The 25248-nt window shown below is 46.6% G+C and overlaps 1 protein-coding gene and 1 long non-coding RNA gene across 7 annotated transcripts in view; one reads left to right on the top strand and one right to left on the bottom strand.

Annotated features, from left to right (window-relative positions):
- LOC310769212 overlaps positions 1 to 18950 on the bottom strand; it is a 40285-nt gene extending 21335 nt beyond the window's left edge. For all 3 annotated transcript variants that reach the window (XR_014551530.1, XR_014551531.1, XR_014551532.1), the window contains exons 1-2: positions 18681 to 18950; positions 921 to 995 (exon numbers count right to left, since the gene is read on the bottom strand). This is a non-coding gene — a long non-coding RNA (uncharacterized lncRNA). The remainder of the gene's footprint in view (positions 1 to 920; positions 996 to 18680) is intronic.
- Positions 18951 to 19059: 109 nt separating this feature from the next.
- CATSPER4 (cation channel sperm associated 4) overlaps positions 19060 to 25248 on the top strand; it is a 34034-nt gene continuing 27845 nt past the window's right edge. For all 4 annotated transcript variants that reach the window (XM_083627413.1, XM_083627414.1, XM_083627411.1 and 1 more), the window contains exons 1-3: positions 19060 to 19148; positions 20886 to 20966; positions 24130 to 24273. In XM_083627413.1, the coding sequence (XP_083483539.1) occupies positions 19122 to 19148; positions 20886 to 20966; positions 24130 to 24273 (252 nt within the window). In that variant the 5' untranslated portion in view covers positions 19060 to 19121. The remainder of the gene's footprint in view (positions 19149 to 20885; positions 20967 to 24129; positions 24274 to 25248) is intronic.

Genomic DNA, 25248 nt, shown 5'->3' with positions numbered 1-25248 from the left:
TGCCACTGAGCTGTGGTTCCTGCTCTTGAAAACCCTGCTAAAGAGAGAAAACATGGGATATCAACCCATCAGTCAACATCTCCTCTTCCTCCTCCTCCAAAATGCTGTGGAGGAGAACCACCCAGTCTACATAATGAACTGCTGTGTATAATGGCAACATGCTGGTCCCTACTGCATCTGGGGTGAAGAATCTATGGATCTCCAGATGTTGCTGGACTCCAGCTCCCATCATCCATGACTATTGACCACACTGGCTTGGGCCAATGGGAGCTGCAGTCCAACCACATCTGGATGGCACCAGGGTGCCCACCCTAGCTGCAGCAGTTACCAGCATGCTGCCATTACATGCTGTAACTTACTCTATACTTCAAACTTCTGTGTCGTTGCAGAAGGATCAACACAAAACAAGAGGATATGGCGTTTGTGTGTGTGTGTTGTGTGTATGAACTTTGTAAAATTACCCAAACCTAAAACAGACCTGAAGGAGGCCTTCAAAACAGAAGAGTCGACTCCCAAACAAATCATTCACATCTTTTACTTACACTCACTGCCAGCTTTTGGAATCAGGCATGGCCAATGGTGAGGGGAGGATGGGAGCTGGAGGTCCAAGAACCCCTGGAGAACACCGTATTGGTTCCCCTCGATTTGGAACATCTTCTCCAGGATCACTGATTTGGCCTGCACCACAGCTTGAGCCTTCTGGTGTGGCTGGTGTGCACCATCTCAATTAGGTTAAGGCCAGATCTGGGGGTTGGGGTGGTTGAACAGCCTACGAAAACTGCATGCATACATAGCACTGAAAGTGAAAGATGTCTAGAAGAGGCCCAGATCTTTTATAGGGCATTCACCACTTTTCTCCACTGCTACAATCTCATCCACCACTCCGCCTACCTCCACCCCCGGCATTCCCTCCTTCTCACCAAACTGCAGAGTCTTAGATAACTTCTGCTCTCCAGGCCTTTTCCCCCTTCTTCTTAAAGGTTGCCAGATGTTCACTGTCAATAGGAAATGGACATGATTTCAAAAACACCTATGAAACAGCCAGCTCTATCCTTATCTCAGTAGAGACCTGTAACAGACAGACACGCACATGCCTCCAGAACGGACAGGCCTCCGTAAAAGGGAGACACCCTCCCCCCACCTTCGGTTCTTCCAAAGCATGGATGGGCAATTTGTTTGATGCTGGAAAAGCAACCATGACCCCAAGGACTCCAAGCAATTTGATGCCTGTATGATTGACATAGTTTTCACAAAGCTAGCGTGTTCAAGCCCAAAGCTGATGAACACATAGCATTTCCTCTGTGCACTTACTTGTGCCATTTTTAAACTAGCCTGCACATACGCACTGTCAAAAAAAGACCTGAATTTGTTCTTTGGAAAAATCATCAGCTCAGATCCTGATTTATACTTAAGACGCAGTAACGGGAATCCTTCCTGGCAAATAAAAGATAGCTTTGGTTTTCGGAAACTGCAAGCCTGAATAGCTTTAGGAAACGGGTTTTGTTTACATTAGGAAACGTGATGAATCTCACCAGCTTCAATCTCCCAGCCAGCTGAGATAAGCAGGAGTTGCAGAATTGCTTAACCCTGAACCTCAAAGAACCTCCTGGGTCAAAACAAATATGTAAGGTTGGGGTCTCTATGCCAGTGGTGGGTGGGGCCATGGCTACATCATCATAATTATCATCATCATTTGTTAAATTTACATTTGGTCCATGCAAAACCCAGAGGTTCCTGCACACGCAGTAGACACAAATGCCTCTCCATCAAAAATCACCTCTCCAAGAAGCATTCTGGTTACATCAACACCTTCCAACTAAAGCACATTTATGCCACTTTTACTGTTATGGCTTCCCCTTAAGAATATTGGGTACTGTAGTTTATCTCCTCATTGAGCTACAATTCCCAGCGCCCTTGACAAACTGCAGTTCCCAGGGTTCTTTGAGGGAAGCCATGTGGTTCAATGCACAGGGAGGACGCGACCTATGACAATTCAAAGGCGCATACCAGCCAGGCAAAAAGCACTGAAGAAGGGAATATAACAGGGCCAGTGAGGATATGTGGTTGAAGAAGAGCCCCAAAGGTCAGCGAGATAGGCTTGGTGGGCGGCTCATATACACCCTTAGCATATGTCATGAACTGGCAGGATGACAGGGAAGAGGAAGAGTATCCTGCCGAGAGGTGTAGCTGGGACTGGGAAAACACCGGGGCAAGCAGGGGATGGGGAAGGAAGTACTCACAGGGTGATGGAGCATGACAAGGGGATGCGGGTCAGTGCACAGGAACCAGAGAAGTAGGACCCATCACTAGAAACAGGGGCCCCTGTTTCCACAGACACACAAGGGGCACTCTTGGAGGCTGAGGCAGGCAAGGGCCCACAACCCAGCACACTAGCTGGCTAGGTGGGGCTTCCTAGCTCTGGGAAGAGGTGTGATTCCTCAGCTGCTGTAGGCTTGGAACAGGTGAAAGGCACCTGCCTCCTCAAGCCCAGATGCTGCAATCAGCATGCAAAGTACCAAAGGGAAGCAGAGCTGAGGTGCTGTGTTTGCTCAACTGCCCATGTTGGTGGACCTTGTTTTGGATGCTCCTGGACTTTCATAGGACTGTACTTTGGGTTTGACTCTGGACTGTATCCTGACTGCTGGACTTCAGCCTTGGCTACTTGGATTGACCCTGGCCATTTCCTGACCTTTGGACTTGGGGTTTTGGACTTTGCTTGTGTGGGTTGATCCTTGCACTTTGAACTTTTGACTTGGCATGCTGCCTTGCTGCCAGTTAGGCCAGGGGTTCAGAACAGCTTAGTGTGTGAGAGATCCCAGACATCTCCAGTGCTCTCTCTTCTAAAGGAAACCTGCCCTGTAAAACTGGGGTCCAGGAACCTTTAGCCTTTGCAGTGTGCTAGACTATATCTCTCTGCATCCCTGATTGCTGGTTTGCCTGCTGGGTCTGCTGGGAGTTAGAATCCACAAACTAAGCAACTCTGTATGTAGTTTATAATATATACAGTGCCAAAATAATAATGGCTTGTGCAATTCAGTATCTCAAAATTGCGCATGCCATTATTATTTTGGCATTATATATATTATTTGAGATTTAATGTAACAGAAGGTGGTGAAATGCTGTATATTATTGTTAATGGGTTTTTGTAAACTACATACAGAGTTTGTGATTTATCTCTCTGTGTTCCTTGGGTGTGGTATGGGAGTTAGAGTCCGGCACCTTCTGCAGTGCTGCAGGTTCCCCATCCCTGCTGAAAAGACAGGCTTGCAGTTCCTCTTGGGGGCACGCAAGACCCAGTTATTTATTTATTCTAAAGTTTTATATCTTGGCCTTTGCCAAAGCTTTCCAGGACTGTTTACCCCCAAAAAAGCACCCCCAAAAAAAGCAAGTCACACAGGCAAAACATTATAAATAGCAGCATGCAAAAACAATGCAAAATTGTTGGGGATTTGCATACAGGAATTCATTGATGTGTGATGGTATCTTAACAGCTTTGGCAATTCAGCTGTAAGGTCTTTGAACTGATCTCCAAGCTGAAGTTTGACACGCAGAGGAGTGTGATGGGCATGTTAGGCTTGCCATACGCCAGGAAAATGTCCTGGTTTTCGGGCGTAAAAATGGCTTCAGGGGGGAATTTTGCTGAATTGGCAAATTGTCAGGGAAAATGTGGATGTAAGGCAACGTGATGGAAAAAGCAGCGAAAACAGCTCCAAAATCTTAAAATCATTATTGGTGGGGGAAGTCCCCCCCCCAAAGCTCAACAATTTAGGTGGGTTCCTGGTGTCAGGAATGATGCTTTTTGATACATGGCAACCCTAGGGCATGTTGCCTGATTTGTAGCTTGCTCATGACTGCCAGTGCAAGATCTACTCCTGGCTGAGAAATCTCACCACCCCATAGGCAAAGCACAACCTCTGAAATGCAACGTACGGATGCAACGTCCATCTTTTGCCAAGCTGAAACATCAGCATAATATGACATTAATAACATTTATTATTTTTATTTCATTTATGTCCCACCTTTTCCTCAAAGGAGCTCAAGGTAGAGCACGTGGTTCTCCCCGTCCTCATTTAATCCCCACTACAACCCTGTGAGGGAGGCTAGGCTGAGAGGCAGCGAATGGCCCAAGGTCAGCCAGCGAGCTTCATGGCCCAGTGTGGGTTTCAGCCCTGGCCTGCTGGGTCCTAAGTCTGACACTCAAACCACTATACCACACTGGCTCTCAAATTCAGCCGTCGGAGAGTGGGGGTGGTGAAGGAATTTTAAAATGTGTGTCTTGCAACGTGACGTTCAAACCATGAAATGCAAATTTAATGTCAAACTTGTATCTCCGTGTCATCTTGAATGACGGCACCCACATTCCGTGGCTAACCCTAGATTTGGTGATGGATTTCACTCTCGCCTGAGACAAAGAGGCTCATTCAGGAGATGAAAAGGAAGAAGTGCTTTCTGCCTCTGATGCAGAAGAGTTGTTATGGTCACAAGAAAAGCCCTGCTGCATCAGACCAGAGGCCCATCTTAGTCTGGCATCCTGCTGACCACAGCAGCCAGCCACAAACCGGACATGAGTGCAGCAGCTGATTGTGTTTCCCAGGAACTAGTATTTATAGGAACATAGAATCATAGAATTATAGAGTTGGATGGGACCCCAAGGGTCATCTAGTCCAACCCCCTGCAATGCAAGAATCCCAACTAAGAGCATCCATGGCAAATGGCCATCCAACCTCTGCTTTAAAAAAACCCAAGAAAGGAGAGTCCACAACCTCTCTTACTGCGAGATTATTCTTCCTGGTGTTTGGTGGGAATCTCCTTGGTTTGGGGGGTGTTGTTGTTGTTGTTAAGTTAATTAAATTTGTATACCTTCTATAACCATAGATCTCAGGGCAGTTCACAACATAAAACTGAGATATTAAATACATAGTAAAAACAAAAGCAAAGACAACCCAATAACCCCCAACTTCCACAACACATTTTTAAAAGGGCATCAGATGTCATTCACACAAAGGCCTGGTTAAAGAGGAATATGTTTGCCTGGTGCCTAACGGTGTATAATGAAGATGCCAGGCAAACCTCCCTGGGGAGAGTGCTCCATAAACAGGGAGCCACTGCAGAAAAGGTCCGTTCTCATGTTGCCAACCTCCAGACAAAGGCGACCCTCCAGAGCAGGAGGAAACAAGCGTACTCCATCTTCCATGCAACAGCCCTTGAGATATTTGAAGATGGCTATCATACCTCATCACAGCCTGCTCTTTCCCAGGCTAAACATACCCAGCTCACTCAACTGTTCTTCAGAAGGCTTGGTTTCCAGACCCTTAATCATCTTGGTTGCCCTCCTCTGCACATGTTCCAGCTTGTCAACATCCTTCTTAAATTGTGGTTCCTGGAATTGGACACAATATTCTAGGTGTGGTCTGATCAAGGCAGACTAGAGCGGGACTATTACTTCCCTTTATCTGGACACTACTTCTGTTGATGCAATCTAGAATAGCATTAGCTTTTTTTGCTGCTGCATCACACTGTTGGTTCATGTTAAGCCTGTGGTCTACTAAGACCCCAAGATCCTATTCAGATGTACTACTGGCAATCCAGTACTGGTAGAGTGAGAGATTATTTATCTCCTTAGAATCATAGAATTGGAAGATTGGAAGGGGCCCAAGGGTGATTTAGTCCAACCCCATGCAACACAGGAATCGCAGCTAGCACAATGTGTTCAGATTAATGTAACATTCTGTCTTTATATTTCTCTCTCCAACCTTCTTCTTTCTAAAATGTCACTTTTTGATTTATTTGACCTATATTATTGAAATGTAAAGTGTGAATTTTATAAAATAAAATAAAAAAAGAAAGGAGATTGAAATACGTCTTAACACTGACTCTAACCATTGACCAGCTGGCTACTTGCTGTCTACACTGGCTGCCAGCAGCTGTCCTGGGGTGTCAGACAAGGAGTATTTTTCAGACCTACCAAGAGATGGCAGGGATTGAACCTGCGTTCTTTGGCATGCAAAACAGGTGCTCTGCGCCTGAGCCGGCCCTTGCCTGCCCCATGCTGCCTCTTATTCTGAATGGAATGGGAAGATGATGACTAAGAGCCATTGATAGCCTTGTCCTCCTTGAATTTGGCTTAAAAGTCATTAGGCATCACAACAGAAAACTGTAGGGCCTTTTGTAAACAAATTATACTGTTTCCTCCAGTACTTTGTTAGCTGTGCCTCTTTGTCTCCCACAATTGCCCTGCTGGATTTTCACCAAACTGCTTCCCCCACCCTTATAAATGCTCAAAATGGTTGTCTATGCACCATGCATTCAAAGCATGTTTAATGCACCCCACACAAAGAACATTGGGAACTATAATTCTCACAGAACTATGATTCCCAACACCCAGTGCAAGCTGTAAATGCATGGTGCGACACAGCCAATGTGCAGCCAAGAATTTGTGAATGTGACTTTCTCAGGTGCAGGCGGCCTTTTGAGTTGGGATTTGAAACCTCTATATTCCAAACTTAACTTGAGCTTTCGAGGTGGTGGTTGTTCTTCATTCAGGCCAATGGCCACATTTTGGCTGGGCGGAGTTGTGGCGCTGCTTGCTTACCACCCTCTCCTATGTGGATCCATTGGCTTTCCCCTGGGCTCAGATGTGCTGACCCACTCCAAGCAACCCTATAAGCAGGGAGGCTGTGAGCTATTTAAAAAACTGGGGGCACAGGTTCCTGACACAAATTTGCATCAAGTGGCACACATTGGCATAAAATGTGCGTATGCTAGTTTCAGCAGGGCGTGTAACCTCAGGCCTTGGGAGCCAAATGTGGCCCTCCAGACCTTTCTATTTGACCCTTGGAACTCTCCCTAGACTAGGGTTCAGCAACCTTTTTCAGCTGTGGGCTGGTCCACCGTCCCTCAGACCATGTGGTGGGCTGGACTATATTTTTTGGGGGGAAATGAACGAATTCCTATGCCCCACAAATAACCCAGAGATGCATTTTAAATAAAAGCACACATTCTACTCAGGTAAAAACACACTGATTCCCGGACTGTCCATGGGCCGGATTTAGAAGGCGAATGGGCTGCATCCGGCCCCCGGGCCTTAGTTTGCCTACCCCTGCCCTAGACCCCATCCCTCAACTGGCACAGCCTCTCACCCTGAGTGTTATGCTTGGCTGGAATGTGTCCTTGGACTCTGATAATGCCTCTTCCTTGTCTTGTTGTTGGCGCCCATCTATCTTGAGAGAGTGCACCTTCAGAGACGAAGTCAAACTGCATAGTAACCTCTCTGGGGGTGCAAACCTGGGCAGTGTGTGTGGAGGTCCTGGGCTGCCCAGATGGCAAGCCCCCTCCCCTCTCGGCCTCGCTGATGTGGTCCAAAGAAAAGCAGAGCAATACATTTGGCACCAGCTTGGCCGCAGGAGTTGCCACAAGGAGGCGTACAAAGCGCCATCCAACTGCCTTAGGGACTCCGCTCCAGATTTGGGTAGGATTAACTCCTTAGTCTTTTCTTCTCCCGAAGATGTCTTGCTTGCCTGGATGGAAGATAAAGAAGGGAGTTTGTGAGTGTATGAAGAAGCTAGCCTACTGTACAAAGGTGTTGTTGTTTAGTCGTTTAGTTGTGTCCGACTCTTTGTGACCCCGTGGACCAGAGCACGCCAGGCACTCCTGTCTTCCACTGCCTCCCGCAGTTTGATCAAACTCATGCTGGTAGCTTCGAGAACACTGTCCAACCATCTCGTCCTCTGTCGTCCCCTTCTCCTTGTGCCCTCCATCTTTCCCAACATCAGGGTCTTTTCCAGGGAGTCTTCTCTTCTCATGAGGTGGCCAAAATATTGGAGCCTCAGCTTCAGGATCTGTCCTTCCAAGGAGCACTCAGGGCTGATTTCCTTCAGAATGGATAGGTTTAATCTTCTTGCAGTCCATGGGACTCTCAAGAGTCTCCTCCAGCACCATAATTTGTACAAAGGTAACATGTATCATAATTGCTCCACCCACTTTTGTCTCTGGCTCCGCCCAGCACTGACATGTGGTTCTCAGAACGTTGAACAGAAGGGAATGTGGCTGATAAAAGTTCCCCACCTTTGGGATAGGAGATCTGGGGGCCTGACAAGAAAGACCTGGTTGGTGTTTGGGCCCCTTGGACTACCCCGTAGCAACACCCCAGCCTACAAGCTTTTTTCTGCTTGGGGGCAAAAGATGATTCATGCTGCCGACTCATTCATTTCCAGGCCCTTCCTGGCTATTTTCCCACCTCTTGATCCCATCTGGATTCCAGCGCTTCTTTCCCCGAGCCACATCTCTCTTCCTGGTGCTGACATCCACCCCACTCTCTGTCCCAGCAAGAGTTCCTCAGGTCGAGGAGAAATGCTTGGGGAATGAGTCGGAGAAGGCGATAAAACTGTTCAGACAAACCTTTTCTCTTTCTTTCCATTTTTGGCATTGAAGCTCACCAGAAGAAAAAGGACCTGCTTCTTCTCAACGGTTCAGCCAGACTAGAATATAGGGTGTTTTTTAAAAAAATAATTTTTTAAAGGAGGCTGTGCTTATTCCCTTTCTAATATGGTCAGCCAAGCAGGAATTTCATTCAAAATGGGTCATAGCTCCATAGTGGAGAGATTGTCCACTGGAGATCCGAAGTCCATCTTTGGGTTTTGTTTTTCTGAAAGATCAGGTAGTGCAGGGGTGTGGAACCTGTGGCCCCCAGAAGCTGCTGGACTCCAGTTCCCGCAAGCCCCAGATGGCATGGCCAATAGTCAGGGATGATGGAAGATGTAGGCTTTGTACCCAGCATCGTTGACTTCTGCCAATGTCAGAAGCAAAGTACACATGGCATCGCCCACAATCCTTATATACATCTTATAGTTTCACCCCATGTCACACGTCCAGCTTCCCAAATAACTAGTGTGCACAGTTGCTCCTTCTGATGCCCTTGTCTCCAATGAGAAATTGAATAAACCACGCATCAGGCAACATTGCTGCGATTCCTTGGAAGGGCACTTTTTTTTTTTTTTTTGATACTTTCCTGATTCCAGAAGCTATCGAACTCCTGTAGAACCACTTTCCCATTGACAGGGCTTTCTAGCCAGTTCTGTACAAGTTCGCTTACTATCCTCTCATCTAGGCTGCTCTCTATTTTGATGAATCAGCGGTGAAATGGAAACAGGAGGCCCATTTCCCAAAGCTGTGGACTTCATGAGAGTCAACCAAGTTTGGGCCCCTTGGAGCTTTTTGGTGGGCCAGAGCGTAACTCTTTGTCACCATCTAGTGGGCGAAGCAAACAGTTGTCTCCAGGCCAGGGCAGCATCTCATATGAGGAGCCTGCATTAGAAAGCAGTCCCAGCGCATCTTCAAACAGGACGTCAGCTTGCCACAGACCCAGTTTCTCCCTAAACGGCCTCGGCCCAGTATACCTGAAGGAGTGTCTCCACCTGCATCATTCTACCCGGACACTGAGGTCCAGCGCTGAGGGCCTTCTGGCGGTTCCCTCACTGCGAGAAGCCAAGTTACAGGGAACCAGGCAGAGGGCCTTCTTGGTAGTGGCACCCGCCCTGTGGAACACCCTCCCACCAGATGTCAAAGAGAAAAACAACTACCAGACTTTTAGAAGATATCTGAAGGCAGCCCTGTTTAGGGAAGTTTTTAATGTTTGATGCATTACTGTATTTTAATATTTTGTTGGAAGCCGCTCAGAGTGGCTGGGGAAGCCCAGCCAGATGGTTGGGGTTTATTTATTTATTTATTTATCACTCATTATATCCCATCTTTCCTCCAAGGAGCTCAAGGTGACATGAATGGTTCTTCCCCACCCCAATTTTATCCTGACAACAGCCCTGAAAGGTAGGTTGGGTAGATTAGTTGAGAGGTGGTGAATGACCAAAAGTCACCCCATTGGAAGACCAGGGTTCAAATCCATACTCAACAGCAGGACATGATGTGTGCCGGGATGAGTGTGACCTAACCACCTGTGGGGTTGGTCCGGCCTATGATACTTTTTCAAGGGCCTTAGTGAACCACAAGTTTAACATGAGTCAACAAGTGTGATGCAGCAGTAAAAGATGCTAATGCTCTTCTAGGCTGCACCAACAGGAGTATAGGGTCCAAACCAAGGGAAATAATAGCACCACTTTATTCTTCCTTGGCCAGACCACACCTGGAATACTGTGTTTGATTTTGAGCACCACCATTTAGGAAGAATATTGACAAGCTGGAATGTGTGCAGAGAGGGGTGACCAAGATGATCAAGAGTCTGGAAACCAAGCCTTATGAGGAATGGTTGAAGGAGTTGGGTATGTTTAGCCATCTTTAAATATCTTTAAATATCTCAAGGGCTGTCACATGGAAGATGGAGCAAGCTTGTTTTCTCCTGCTCTGGAGGGCAGGACCCAAACCAAAGGGATTCAGGTTACTACAACAGGAGATTCCGACTAAACATCAGGAGGAACTTTCTGAAAGAGCTGTTCGACAGTGGAACAGATTCCCTCAGGGGGTTGTGGATGTTATATTCTTATTTCATGGAAGTTTTAAAGCAGAGGTTGGGTGGTCATCTGTCATGGATGCTTTAGCTGAGATCCCTGCATTGCAGGGGGTCGGACTAGGTTGCCGTTGAGATCTCTTCCAACTCTACAGTCCTATGATTTTATGATACTCCTGTTATGATTATTACGATTAGTTTATTAATTGCCATCTACACAATAGTCTCAAGGTGATGTTCAATACAACCAAGAAAAAACACTTGAAACCACACAAAAAACCACAGATACCTTTAAAAGAAAACAAAAACAGTACAAAACCGACACTCATGGCATAGACCCATTTATCCAGCTGGAGCTGCCTGTCGGAACAAGAATGTCTTCAATTGTTTCCGGAAAGTGCAAAGAGTGGGAGCTTGCCGTATGTCGAGAGGAATGCTATTCCACAGAACAAGGGCAGCCTGGAAGTCCCTGTTTGACAAGCTTCTGAGATCTTTGGAACTTGCAGGATATGTTCCTGCAGACCATAGTGATCTACTGACTATTTAAGGGGTAAAGCGGTTTATTAAGTAATGGGCCAGCCACCACTGTGACTCGCACAAAATGCCTCTGCTAAAGGACTCGTACATAACATCCTTCTTGGGTCATTGTTGGGAGAAACAATGGCTTGGGGCGGCCATTTTGCCACCGCCCATGTCCCTGGCAGGTCCTGACTTTTGTTATAACCATGAAAGCTTATTATGTTTGAACGTTCCATTGCAGTTTATCAGTAACGGGTTGTGGGGAAGCAAGTAACACATCTGCCTCGAACGATCAATGACTCAAAAGCTGTGTCTGTTTTCGGGATCCTTCGAATACTCCAACAATCCCCTCTTGCATCAGCATGCTTAAGACTTTGCCATTTACCTGTGCCTCTTTTAAAAAACTGGCATTTTTAATTCTTGCCTTCTTGTTTGCCTGTTGGTGTCCTGCTGTAATTTTAAAATAATAATAATAATAATAATAATAATAATAATAATAATAATAATAATAAATTATTTATACCCTGCCCTCCCCAGCTAGGGCTGGGCTCAGGGCGACTAACACCAATTATGAATTACAGTAAAACGTAATAGAAAACAACAACAAACAAACAAACAAACAGTTAATTAAAATACGGCTTAAAATACAGCTTAACTGTGCGATTCTCGGCATCTGCTTCAGACTGACGTGGGGCATTTGCTTGCACCATTCTGCTATTTTATAACGGGAGCAGCTAATAAATCGTTTAAAGGAAATGAATAAAAATTGACTTTTAACATTCCCCTCGAGAAGAACTGGGCCCCAAATGGCATTCGCCGCATGCAAAATGTGGAATAAACTGTTTGCATTCCACTTTGCCATCAAGAAGGCTCCTGAGAAGTGGCTCTTCTGTTGGGTGGAGGGCTCTGGTTTGCTTTTTGCTGTTTTAGGGAATGGGGGGGGGGGAGGGGGATGGTGTTCAAAGGCGCTGTTGAAGCCCCATGAGCTGGAAGATGCAGTCAGACCGTAAACTTGGGTGGTGCAGCTCTCTGCAGCTGGGACACCACCCAGGCTTATAATTATCTCTAATTCCTCCCCTGCTGCTGCCACTGTGTTAACGATGCCCGCAGCTGCATGCTGAAGGGGCAATTAATTGCCTAGCCCACGTAACCGTGGTTACGGGAGGGATATACAGCCGGTGGGTAAAGATGGAAATCGGTTGATCTGAAGCAGCAACAGAAAAGGCGGACTGACTCCGGGACAGAGCTGGCAAGAGCTGTTTATTACCAACGGGAATCCTTGCGCAGGGTTCTCCGCCTCCCTTTGAGGGAAATCGAGGTGGCAATCAGGTGAGGCTGCATCGTGTCCAGCAGGTGTGGACGGGCTCCGAGCATCTGGGATCGACGTTCCTTTTTCACGGGACCCCCGAAATCCACCAATGGCAAAATAGTGGCTTGGGGCAGAGCCATGTGCAAGCTGGTGGCTCAGGGGGCGGGGTCAATTCCCTACTGCAGTGTGCCTTACAAACCATGGCGCTGGGGTGCTTTGCAGATACAGGATGCTTAAAACATTGCCTCGCTCCCTGCATACCCTAACAGTTCCTACATTCTGCAGGAGAGGGCCTTCACAGATACCATCAGGAGGCCCATTGCAAAATGTTGAAAGCAGGCCTTCGGTGTGCTACAATGGCAGATCTTGGCGCCTCAAATTTCAGTGGTGCCTGCCCTGTGCGATGCCAAAATCCGGTGTCCCCAGCCTCTCGCCTTCCATTGGAGAGCCCATCAGACAAATGGTCCTCCTTCAATGCACCATCTAAAATCTTTCTCCCAGTTAGTATCTGTCTTTAGTCTGAATCGATTTTATGTATGCGCTGTTGTTGTTTTAAACCACAATTCTCTTTTTTTTAAAAAAAGAAAAAGTTTCCCATATGCAGTTGTTTTACATGTGCTATTGCACATCGCTTCGGGATGCCTCACGGGAAGTGATTCATAAATGAAATCATCTCCATCTATTACAGATCAGGAACTCCAATCGCCTCTTTTTGCCCTGGGGGAGGGAGGGGGCTATTGGTAAACAACTGGAAGTCAAAACTCCTGGCAGAAAACCCCCCTGCCATGTGCCAGAAGAGGACAATGATCTGTCAGAGTATTGTGCCATTCTCTTTTTTATATATAATATGCTTTTTTCACATGTGCTTCAGGTGTGGTGGTCAACACGCAACAAGTTGATGTGTGCAAACCCAGCAATCAACACACAGGCAGATAGGGGACATCTTGGTCTAAGGGAGAATTTCTTCAGAAAAAGAGCTGATCCCAAATCAGAGGGCTAAGAGGGGCTGCCGGAAGCCCCCTAGCCCCTTGTGCCACCTTACAACTGCTAATCTAATAGCGCAGCAAGCAAGGTGCCTAGGTATGGTTGCCAGGGCAGAGTCTACTATCCAAGCCAGGATCTGATTTCCTTGCATTATTCCAGCCTTAGTACAACACCCCTTAGGGGATGCGGGTGGCGCTGTGGGTTAAACCACAGAGCCTAGGACTTGCCGATCAGAAGGTCGGTGGTTCAAATCCCCGTGACGGGGTGAGCTCCCGCTGCTCGATCCCTGCTCCTGCCAACCTAGCAGTTCGAAAGCACATCAAAGAGCAAGTAGATAAATAGGTACCTCTGACGGGAAGGTAAACGGCATTTCCATACGCTGCTCTGGTTCGCCAGAAGCGGCTTAGTCATGCTGGCCATATGACCCGGAAGCTGTACGCCGGCTCCCTCGGCCAATAAAGCGAGATGAGCGCCGCAACCCCAGAGTCGGCCATGACTGGACCTAAGGGACAGGGGTCCCTTTACCTTACAACACCCCTTGGCTTAGGTGGGTATAGGAGAAGAGGAAAATTGGGGAGCAGTGTGCAGTGGTGTGTAAGGAAGTCTAACAAAGTTCTGATTTCCCAGCTGGGATAGCTCAGTCAGTACAGCATGAGACTCTTAATCTCAGGGCTGCGGTTTCGAGCCCCACGTTGGGCAAAATAGGACCCTGGTGGTCCCTTCCAACTCTACAATTCTATGCCTCTATGACTCCCCCCCCCCACTGCTTGGATGCTGGTCAGTAAGGCTGGTTAGAAGTGTGGCCTGGCAAGAGGGGGTGTGGCTGAGGAGGGGTGTGGCTTAGGGAGATAGAGAGGTCAGGAGGCCAAATTTGTGGTTTTTTTAAAATAATATTTATTACTTTTCCAACAATTTAAACAAAACAAAATAAACAATACAATACAATACAAAAACACTACATAATATAACATAAAAACACTACATAACACTAACACATTAAACTAACAAAACAAAATAAAAACAATTTAAAACACACCAAACAATTTCAATACCTTATCTTATTTCAGTGACCTCCTCGCACCTCCCTTTTTGTATTCCACTTCTATTAATTGTTTCAGCAATTCCTTTCCATCTTCCTCTGTTTTCTATCGTATAATTATCTTAACATTTCTAACCTTATTTTTCCTTTAATACTCTAATAATCTAATTAGTTCCTTATAACATTTCTACTAAAGCCATATAACTTCATTTCCACATTTTTCTAACATTCATTAATTTTACAGTATTTCTGTAAATAGTCTTTAAACTTTTTCCAGTCTTCTTCCACCGACTCTTCTCCCTGGTCTCGGATTCTGCCAGTCATTTCCGCCAATTCCATATAGTCCATCAACTTCATCTGCCGTTCTTCCCGGGTGGGTAAATCTTGTGTCTTCCAATACTTCACGATAAGAATTCTTGCTGCTGTTGTTGCATACATAAAGAACAAAAACTTTAGTTTATCTTCTACTGATCTTATTTTTATTTTCCTTCCTTTGAAACTGAAGGATAGACCTTGGGGAAACTCCCACCTGAAAATGATTTTATTCCTTCTCAGCAGGGCTACCAAATCTCCGTAATTAGGCCTAAGATCCAAAAGATATTTCGGAACGTCTTTAAAAATTTCCACTCTTGACTGTTGTACTTCTAGGTTCTTCTGGTAGTGCCAGCTCAATATTCTATCTCTCTCTTCTTTAGTTCGAAGGGTGATCAAGCAGTCTCTTATTGTATTCTTCTCTTTTTCCCCTCCTCTTCCAAGTCTGAAGGCCCTCACAATTCTGAACTCTTCTTGACCCAAGTCCAAGTCCCAAAAGTCAGCAATTTCCTGTGTAAGAAAGTCTATCAAACTTTCCTTCTCCAATTCCGGTAGGGCTCTGATCCTCAGATTAGTCTGTTTTTCAGTCAACTTATGCTCATCAAGTTGCCTCTGTAGGGCTGGGAGTTTCTCTTTCTCCAGTTGTGTTACTTTACATTCAGCAGCAACGGCTTTTTCCCTGGCTTCCTCCGCGGTCTGCTGTATCAAAGTAGATTCCTGTATCAATTTCTGGATGGTTTCTGTATTGGTATTTACCTTTTGTCCCAGATTATTTATACTTTATACTTTCTGTATTTAAATCAATTTTAGTAGTTGCAGCATCCACTTTCTTATTAAGCTGTTCCAATGAATCATTTATCTTACTTAATGCAACCGCTAAGGCCTCTTCTGTTGACATTCCTCTTGATTTGGAATGTGCTGGTGCAGCAGAAGAAGAAGCAGGGGGGCCTGATGTAGAGGCTCTCCTAAATTGCTGCCAAGTCTTCCCAGACCTTAGTGTTTTTTCAGGAATTGACTGGTCTGTTTTTTCCTTTCCATTTGCCATAACACTTAAAGGATTCAAGGTCAGTCCCACAGTCACACAGTTTTTATCTTACAGCTGGAAATTCCCCTAGCCCAGCTCTTGTAACAGTTTCAAAGGCTTCCACTAGGGGAAACAGTTTCTATTTATATTAGTCAATAATGTCCTCTTTTAAACACAGTTTCCAACAATCCAAAGTTAGTTTCAATTTTCAGTTACTTTTACTCCTTTTTAAGAGCAGACGGAGAAAGTAGAAACAATGTATTTCTCTTATTTAGCTAGCTGTCAGTGAACGTTCTAATCGCTGTCAATGAACATTCCAATACATGTCAGTCCTGCTAGCAGCCCGTTCCAGGGTCGGAGCGGTGGTATTTCAAGTCTCTTCACTCTCTCCTGCAGGCATACTCAGTCCAAAACTCCCCCCCCCCTCTTCTCCTGCTTCCAAGGGGGGTTTAATGTTTTTTACCGATGGAAATTTAGTCCTTTACAATAGGCTTTCCAAGACTTCAGCTTGCAGCCTTCATTGCTTCAGTCTATTTACAAAAGGGGAAGGCGGACTTCCTGTATTGAACCTCCCCGTTTCGATACCAAATTAGACGTTTAAAAATCCAATTCTCCCGCTTCAGCTCTACTCACGGGTAGTTGCTTTAAAGTCAAATTGTCCACAGGAAAAAGTCAGCGCTCTCCAGCAACAGCTATGCGGCTTTGCTCCGTGGAAGAAGCAGTCGATTTGAAGCAACGCGCCGCTCACCCCACATCGCTCCGGATCCCCGAAACCGGGTTTCTCCGTGAGTAGGGGAGGCGCAAAAGGTGCCCGCCGAATCCCACCTGCCTGTGGGATTCACCCGCCTGTGATTTTTAACGGGTCTCCGCCTTCGCCGTGGCGGCCAGACCCGGATTCCCACGGGGCAAATTCCTCCTGATCAGAGGAATTCCGCCATTACTGGAGGCGCCAACCTGGAAGTCTCCCAGGAGGCCAAATTTGGTCCCTGGGGCTGAAGGTCCCCAAACCTTCTTTAAATAAATATGCTGCTATGCCCCCTTTCTGGGCAGCATTAGAGCAATTGTACTCCAAAGCTGTTTCTGCAGAAAAGCTTTAGATTCAGCACTAAATTAGAGGCAGTTGTTTGTTGTTTGTTGTTTTGTTTATTTAACAAATGTATATCTCAAGTTTAAAAAAGAAAGAAAAAATGAATTATTCATATTTTGCAAAGCACATACAGTGGTACCTCGGGTTAAGTACTTAATTCGTTCTGGGGGTCCATTCTTAACCTGAAACTGTTCTTAACCTGAAGCACCACTTTAGCTAATGGGGCCTCCCGCTGCTGCCGCGCTGCCGGAGCACGATTTCTGTTCTCATCCTGAAGCAAAGTTCTTAACCCAAGGTAGTATTTCTGGGTTAGCGGAGTCTGTAACCTGAAGCGTATGTAACCTGAAGCATATGCAATCCAAGGTACCACTGTAATTCCTTAGGATCTGTTGTTTTGACTGTTGTTATGCCTTCCAGCCATACTGCCACAGGCTGTGGGTCATGAGACTCTTAATCTCAGGGTCCTAGGTTTGAGCCCCACATTGGGCAAATGATTGCTAGATCATGGTCCCCTCCAACTTTACAATTCTATCATTCTATCATGTGCGTGCTGACAGTCATATGGTGCACTCCACAACTGAGTTGTTTCTGGTTAAATAAATGTGAGCGAGGGAGAGTGGTGGCTGGTGCCCATTGGGGCTAGTGTTGTGGAACATAGAGAGGCTAAGAGAAGGTGGAGCCAGGGCCAAAGACAGGCGGAGCCAGCTAATAGGTGGAGCCTGCTGAGGCCAAGGAAGAGGAAGCTGATTGGCAGTGGTACCTCCCTGGGGAGGCAGGTGGGGGCTGGCTGAGGGCAGATTGAGTTTTGTGGGCCCAAATCAACCTGCCTCCACTGCTGGCACCTGACTGCAGCCCCTGGATCTACTTTGGTGTTTCTGCCAGCAAAGCCAGCTTAGCCTATGGCAGCATTGACAAAACCACCAGGGCCTGGTTGAAGAGGAACATTTTCTCCCTGTTTTGCACTCGTCACTTTTATGTTGTGAACTGCCCAGATGAAGTGCAGTATACAAATTTAATAAATAATAAAATTAAATACATGCACTCCCCCAGCCAATTACTGTACCTGTTTCTTCCATCCTTCTTAGTCTTTTCTATTCACTACTTTCTTTTTATCTCATTCCTTTCTATTTACAGCTTCTTTGCTTGTTCATCCCCAACACCACCACCATCAGGAGCAGCAACAAATCTTTGTCTCTTTTCCAGATTGCCTTTAACCCCTCCTCTGGCTTTCCCCCCTCTCCTCCTTGTCCACAAACTCCTCTGTCTCCTGGCTACCTTTACTCAGCATGAAAGGGGCTGTTGGTGCTGGCATTAGTCCAGCCGAAAGGCTGTGGCCTTTGTCAGGCAGGCAAGGGAGGAGGCCCTGGGCAGGCTGTGGCACTGCGAGGCCCTTGCCCCCTGAAAATGGGAAGGGTGAGGTCAATGAAGTATTTAATTCACTCTTCATGGGATCAGACGGATTTGCCTAGCAAGGCTCAGACAGCCTTGGAAAAGCGGCTTCCGTATTATTTCTTGGTCTTTTGCCTCCCCTTTGTGGTCGAAAGGTGCAAGTGCAGAGCCGTCAAATTGGGGAGAAGGCATGCATGATGACGAAATGTTAGGCTGCAGACATGCTATTTTAAAGCACATCGGAAGCACCATCATTCCCTCGAAGAATTCTGGGCAAGGGAAGTTTACTCGTTCACCGAGTTACAACTCCCAGGAACCCTTACCAAATGGCCCAGAGCTGGTCCACCTCCTTCACCATGGCGTTGCCTTTGTGGAAATCACTGGGGAAGAGGATGGGGTCAAAACTAGAATTAGTTGCCTCTGCCTGTCATTGGCCTCCTCCCTTTCCATCCGCCCTACCAGCCCCGTAGTGGTGGCTGCTCTGTTTGTGTAAATGGGGCTCTACCCCACTAACCTCAGTTGGCCTTCTGCCAGCACCCACCTGCCTGACTTCCTACTTACCTCCAGTCCAGGGGGGTGGGGTGGGGCTGGTTGCAATCTTCCTCCTCCTAAGCCTCAGCATTGCCCCTTGTGGACTTCAGCAGGGAGAAAGGGGACAGAGACAAAACTAGAATGAACTAGCTCTGCCCGCTATTGGCTGGGGCTCCACCTGCCGTTAGCTCTGGCGCCCCCTACAGTTGGGCTCCCTGTCTTCTGCCCTATCAGTGTCAATGGGCACCAGCCGCTGTTGATGTTTCTCCCACCTGCCATTTTCTCTATTATCCCCTGCTCTCTCCTTCCCCCTCCCCCTATAATTTCCTGTTTATTCCACATAGCAGGAGAGAATGGCAGCTTCTGTGATGTCATGCTTACAGCCAGGATTTCATGATACTAGAATGCTGAGGTCACAATGCAAGAGGGAGGAATGGTTTCGTAGGTGGTGGACTTGACGCTGCAGGCACAATGGTTGAACGTCGTAAGAGCTCTCTGGTGAGATCCTGGGGGTTGATTTCTCGCAACTTCAGCAAGCCGGCGGGGTTTGCCCTCCTTCTCTTTGTGGAGCAGCAGAAACCTTTCTGCCCGCTGACCTTTCTTCTCCCCAGAGAAGCAGTGGCAAATTTTGACTTGCAGGACCTCATCTCAAAAGCTGCTATTGCTGCAAGGATTGCATGTTCCCTTAGGTTCGAAGCTAGACTCAAGTTGAAGCTAAAAGTTTTCCTCATGCTTGTGGCATGACTGCAATCCTACGCTTAGTTACCAGGGAGAAAACAGGCCAAGCTTTCTATTAGAAATGCTAAAAAACCCTCAAAACCCTGTTGCAAGGAGGTGTCACCACTTACACTGCTAGCATGAAGCTGGAACCCCATCAAATAAAAGGAAAGCAGTATCTGGCTTCTACTGGATTGCTTGCTTATTCTGTGACTTTGAGTACTTTCAGACTGCAGTAAATTTGCAGGTGGGATTCAATGGCATGCCAGCACATTCGGGTTCCACAGTTAAGGTGAATTTGCAGGTCTTGTGCAACCAATTCACTTCCCTAAAAATAAAATAAAACCCAGATCTTTTTGCAATAAGGAAAGTGGCAGGGAAATGCAATAGGAAAATGCTCAATAAAGAGGTGATCTGGAAGTGACCTTTCCCTGTGCTAATCTGTCACAAGCCATAGCAAAACTTGAAGGCCTCATTAGCACCTTATTCATTTGCTAGATAAAGGAGGGCCTGGCAGTTGGCCTGGAGATCCTGTGGATGACGCCTTCGCTCTTGCTCTGGAAACAAGTCCTGGAACTGCAGTTCCAACACATTTCCCCTCCATTACACCAGTTCTCAGCTCCCATCCCAGCACAATACACATTTGATATAGCTGAAATCCTTGTATCTCACTCACCTTCCAGTCCTTCCATCTTTCTGATGCTCCCCATGAGGCCAAATGATTTTTGTGGGGCTGGAGCAATTTGGAGAGAGGGATGTGAAGTTCAAGCATATCCTCCAATGGATGGAAATAGGGGCACATCCTTGTAACATCCCAGTTCTCATCTTACCAAGGATCATTTCCTCAACCCCCAGCATATTACACATCACAAAAAACCAGGTCCTGTCTGTTGTATGCTGCATATATTGACTCTACACTTGCCTGTTCTCCACTGACATAAAAAACCAACCACCTCTGTGCTTTTCATTAGAGATAGGTCAGAAAAACAAAGTCTTAGTAGATTGATTAGGTTGTTGTTCTCCTAGTAGGGATGGGGACCCCCAGGCCCAGAATGTGGCCCTCAGGACCTCTCTGTCTGGCCCTTGGGACTCTTCTCTGCCTCCCTGCCATCCCACCCCCCCCCCACTGGTCCTGCTTTGCAGCCTCCTTGAGTGTTTTCGCCTGGATGGATTGCAACCTTGAACTCTGGCAGTGCCTCTTGCTTGCCAGGATGGAGGGTAGAGGGGTGTGTGTATGTGTGTGTGTGTGTGTGTGTGTGTGTGTGTAAAACTCACATTCCTTCCCCTGCCTGGAAGGAGGACGTGTGTCAGTGTGTGTAAAACTAGGCCACTGTTCAAAGGTAGAAATGGCATTTATTGCTCCCACACACTTTTGCCTCTGGCCCTGCCCTCTACTGGCATTCACCCCCCATCAGGAATATGACCCTCGATATGAAAAAAGGTTCTCCCCTTATGATATGCACGTTCAATATGTTTAGCCTGCTCCCACAAGAGTCTTTGTGTTTTCTTGTCTCCCAGGTGGTTGACCTAGGCGGTCAGGGACTTATTACTGAAGCAGAAGTCCCCGAGATCAACTGCAGATATGTCACTCGTAGTCAGGTATTCTCCTCCCCCCCTCCCCTTCCTCTCCTCTCCAAGGCTCAATCTCTTTGCTTGTTGTTTGACTTTATTCCAGAGCTCCCTGAACTTTCTTTTTTCCCCAGGTTTTGTTTTTTTAAGTTTTTATTGTTAAAATAATTCAGCATTAATACACACATATTGCGAATATACAAGCATACATTTCATACAGTCCTTAAAAATGTTCAAACATACCTACACTCAATCCCACAGATAATTCCTTTCCCCATCACCATCCACCACCCCTCACCCCACCTTTGTGTTAGACTTCCAAGCTACTCAATTGCAATTTCTTTCCACTTCTATTGCTTCCTTTCACACACCTTTAACCTAATTTCATGCTTCTTTTTCTATTACACATTGTTATCCATCTTATTTAGTATTTCAGTATTTAAAACGGAACTTGTTTATTCTAATAGGAGTTCTGATTTTTTGATACGGTTTTGCAAGTATCCTTTAAACACCTTCCAGTCCCTGTCTATCTTCTCTTTTGAGATCCTTCCAATTTCTCCCATTGTTTTGGATATATTGTAGTACTCCAGTAATTTGGCAAGCCACTCTATTTTTGTCGGTATAATATCACTTTTCCAATTTTTCTCAATCAATAGCCTTGTTGCTACTGTTGCGTATAAATATAATGTCTTGTCTTCTTCCTTTAGACTTCCTGGTACTATTCCCAATAGAAAACCTTCTGGTGTTTTTCTAAATGAATATCTGAATATTTTTTTTCATTTTGTTATATATTGTTTCCCAAAATTGTTTTATGTTTAAACAATTCCACCATATATGTATCATAGTACCTTTTCCAGTGTTGCATCCCTGAATTTTCATAAGAGCCCTGCTCCATCTGGTCCAGAATCCTGTTTTCCACAATTGCCAAGCTGTTGGCTATTTTTTTCTGAGTCCTGCAGAGTGATTCAGCAGTTTTACCCTCGAAGCCCTAGGGATGAAGTAGATGCCACACACAAGACTTTGAAGACAACTCTTTACTTGCAGGATGGCATCTATTTACAAGCAGTGTCATACATATATACCAAGTCCGATGCAATGCCTTTTGCTCTCTTGAGCCCAAGAGAGTGTCTTCTTGCTACTTACTGTAAACGCCTGTGAAGCAGTCCAAGCTATAAATTATAGCTCTTCTGTCCTCACCAACTCCTCCAGACACAACGACTTCACACTCAGCAAAACATTGGCGAAACGGGAGAACAACCAGCCTTCCTCCAATTCCCACGCCTACCTAAGACACACACATGCTCACTTTTAAAGGGAGTTAACAAACTGACAAGGCAATGATTCAGTGTTTCTGTGACCTTAGTTGGAGTCACAAGATGTTGCATTGCATTGCATTGCATTGGTTTTCATTCCCCCGGTACAATTTATTCTTTGTAAAATACAGTTTCTAATGAATACAGTACAAATACTAACAGTGACCAAGCCAGAGTCGGCTCTAGATGTTTTGCTGCTTGAGGTGAAATAAAAGGTGGTTCCCTTCCCCAAGGCACAGACAGAAGCCAACTGGGTTGGTAAAAGGTAAAGGGACCCCTGACAATTAAGTCCAGTCACAAACGACTCTGGGGTTGCGGCGCTCATCTCGCTTTACAGGCCGAGGGAGCTGGCGTTTGTCCACTTCTGCAGACAGTTTTTCCGGGTCATGTGGCCAGCATGACTAAGTCACTTCTGGCGAAACCAGAGCAGCGCACGGAAACGCTGTTTACCTTCCCACCGGAGTGGTACCTATTTATCTACTTGCACTGTGTGCTTTCGAACTGCTAGGTTGGCAGGAGCTGGGACCGAACAACAGGAGCTCACCCCGTCACGGGGATTTGAACCACCAACCTTTCGATCGGCAAGCCCAAGAGGCTCAGTGGTTTAACCCACAGCGCCACCCACATCCCTCAACTGGGTTGGTAGCTGACTATTACTCCAATAGTGGGGAAGAGCAGTGCCTTCTACTTCAGTTGAGGGCAGAAGTCTAGCCTAGGGGGTACATAGCACTACAGCTCTGGACACTGCACAGACATCAGAATCTGCCACCTGAGGCTGCTGCCTCACTCTGCCTCATTGCAGGGCTGGCCGTGGGCCAAGCAGATGTCCATGGGAAGCTTACAAGCAGGACATGAGCTGGTGTTCCCCAGCATTCATAGACATGCTGACTCAGATACTGGAGGTATTGCACAGTAGGAGAACACTTCAATCTCCCAGGACATTCTATACAAGATCTCAAAGTAGCTGTATTACTACAAAGGAATTTCAGAAATAGACTGGAAAGAGAAGCTGCTGAATTGCAACTCATTACCAAACTTAAAACCATGGAGAGACCTGGTCTGAACAAAGACATTGGATTCTTATCTCATTATACACGACAAAGCCATTTTTCACCTTCTCACCCCTTGCTTTTTCCTGTAAGACCTATTGCAGTCGTTAAGAGTCGTCAACAGGCTCATCACAGCTATCTGCCAATCACCCATTCCCACCACCCTTCTGAGTAATACCCCTCCCCACCTTCTCACTATATAGAAGGATCTGGCAACTTCTGTTTCAGTGTATCTGAAGAAGTGTGCATGCACACGAAAGCTCATACCAAGAACTAACTTAGTTGGTCTTTAAGGTGCTACTGGAAGGAAATAATTTTTTTTTTTTGTAAAGGCTACATAGGCGAAGAAGATCCATGTAGGTAACTAAACAAGATTCACTGACGCTCCAGGGTTTCTGTTTTGTTTGTAAATGTAGCCATTAGGACAAATCTTGATTCAGGGAGAAGTTGTACTTGGTGCGAGCTCAGTTGTCATAATAGGCTCTTGAAGAGTCTCCTAAGGTCTTGCCTTCCCAGGAACCGCTGTAGCCTCCACCTGTGCTGTAGTATCTCCGACCTTCTGTCTCCACCATCTCAGGAACAGCCACAGCTCCACCTGCTGCTTCCAAAATAGCTGCCTTTGTATCCACAGGAAGGTCTCCCTGCATGATCACCTCTGATCTGAGGCCCATCACCAGACTCTCCATCGGTAGTGTAGTGATAAATTCAGAAGGGACCGTGCTACAGAGAAAGACAGAATCAGGCAGAGACGGGAAGGTGCCGTTCCTATGTTCTGAGTTCCTCTGCCCAGCCTGACTGACACCCCTACAATTCTGCTCTTTCCGCCAACAGGATGACTGGGACGTGGAAGAGTTTATCTCGAAAACATGCATGGGGACATTCCTCCATCATCCAGCCTTCAGGCTGCTCCTGGCCAGCTTCATCATCCTCAACGCCATCACTATTGCTGTGCGAACAGAGCCAACGTTAGAAGAGGTGAGTTTTGATACACCAATCCAGGGCAGGGCCAAAGGACCACCGAGTGTTAAATGGGCACAGCACACCATTGACTCAGCCTTATTCCCTCTCTGTTATCCCTTTGACTTTCTATTTCAGTGGTAGGGAACCTGTTGCCCTCCAGATACTGCTGGACTACAACTCCCATCATCCCTCACCATGGGCTAAGCTGGTTGCGACCGATGGGAGCGGGAATCAAATAATGTCCGCAAGGCCACAGGTTCCTGAACCCTCCTCTGTTGACCGGGTACCAGTGGACTGTATGAGTTGCATCCAACTATGGCTTCCTTAGAGTAGACCCATTGCAATTAAAGAGCCCCCTATTGGCACTCTACGTTTAAAGCAGTCTCATGCCACTTTAAACATGTATAAAGGTGAAGGTAAAGGGACCCCTGACCATTAGGTCCAGTCGTGACCGACTCTGGGGTTGCGGTGCTCATCTCACTTTATTGGCTGAGGGAGCCGGCGTACAGCTTCTGGGTCATATGGCCAGCATGACTAAGCCGCTTCTGGCAAACCAGAGCAGCGCACGGAAACGCCGTTTACCTTCTCACCGGAGCGGTACCTATTTATCTACTTGCACTTTGATGTGCTTTCGAACTGCTAGGTTGGCAGGAGCAGGGACCGAGCAACGGGAGCTCACCCCGTCGCGGGGATTTGAACCGCCGACCTTCTGATCGGCAAGTCCTAGGCTCTGTGGTTTAACCCACAGTGCCATCCGCGTCCCTTTAAACATGTATGGCTTCCCCCGTATGGCTTCTCCCAAAGCATCCTGGGAAACGTAGATTATCATGGGGGCTTCTGAGAATTGTCAGGAGATGCCTATTCACCTCCCAGAGCTACAATTCCCAGAGTTCTTTAACAGTCACACCCTCTTCCCAGGGAACTGAGATGTCAAGGGCCTGATAGAGAGGTCTGGAGAGCCACAAATCCTGGGCCTGAGGTTCACCACCC

Source organism: Podarcis filfolensis (genome assembly GCF_964270895.1).
Source record: "Podarcis filfolensis genome assembly, chromosome: 8".
In the NCBI taxonomy this organism is placed as follows: Eukaryota; Metazoa; Chordata; class Lepidosauria; order Squamata; family Lacertidae; genus Podarcis; species Podarcis filfolensis.
The sequence above is the reverse complement of the archived record's forward strand: the minus strand, read 5'-3'. Positions and strand labels throughout refer to the sequence as shown.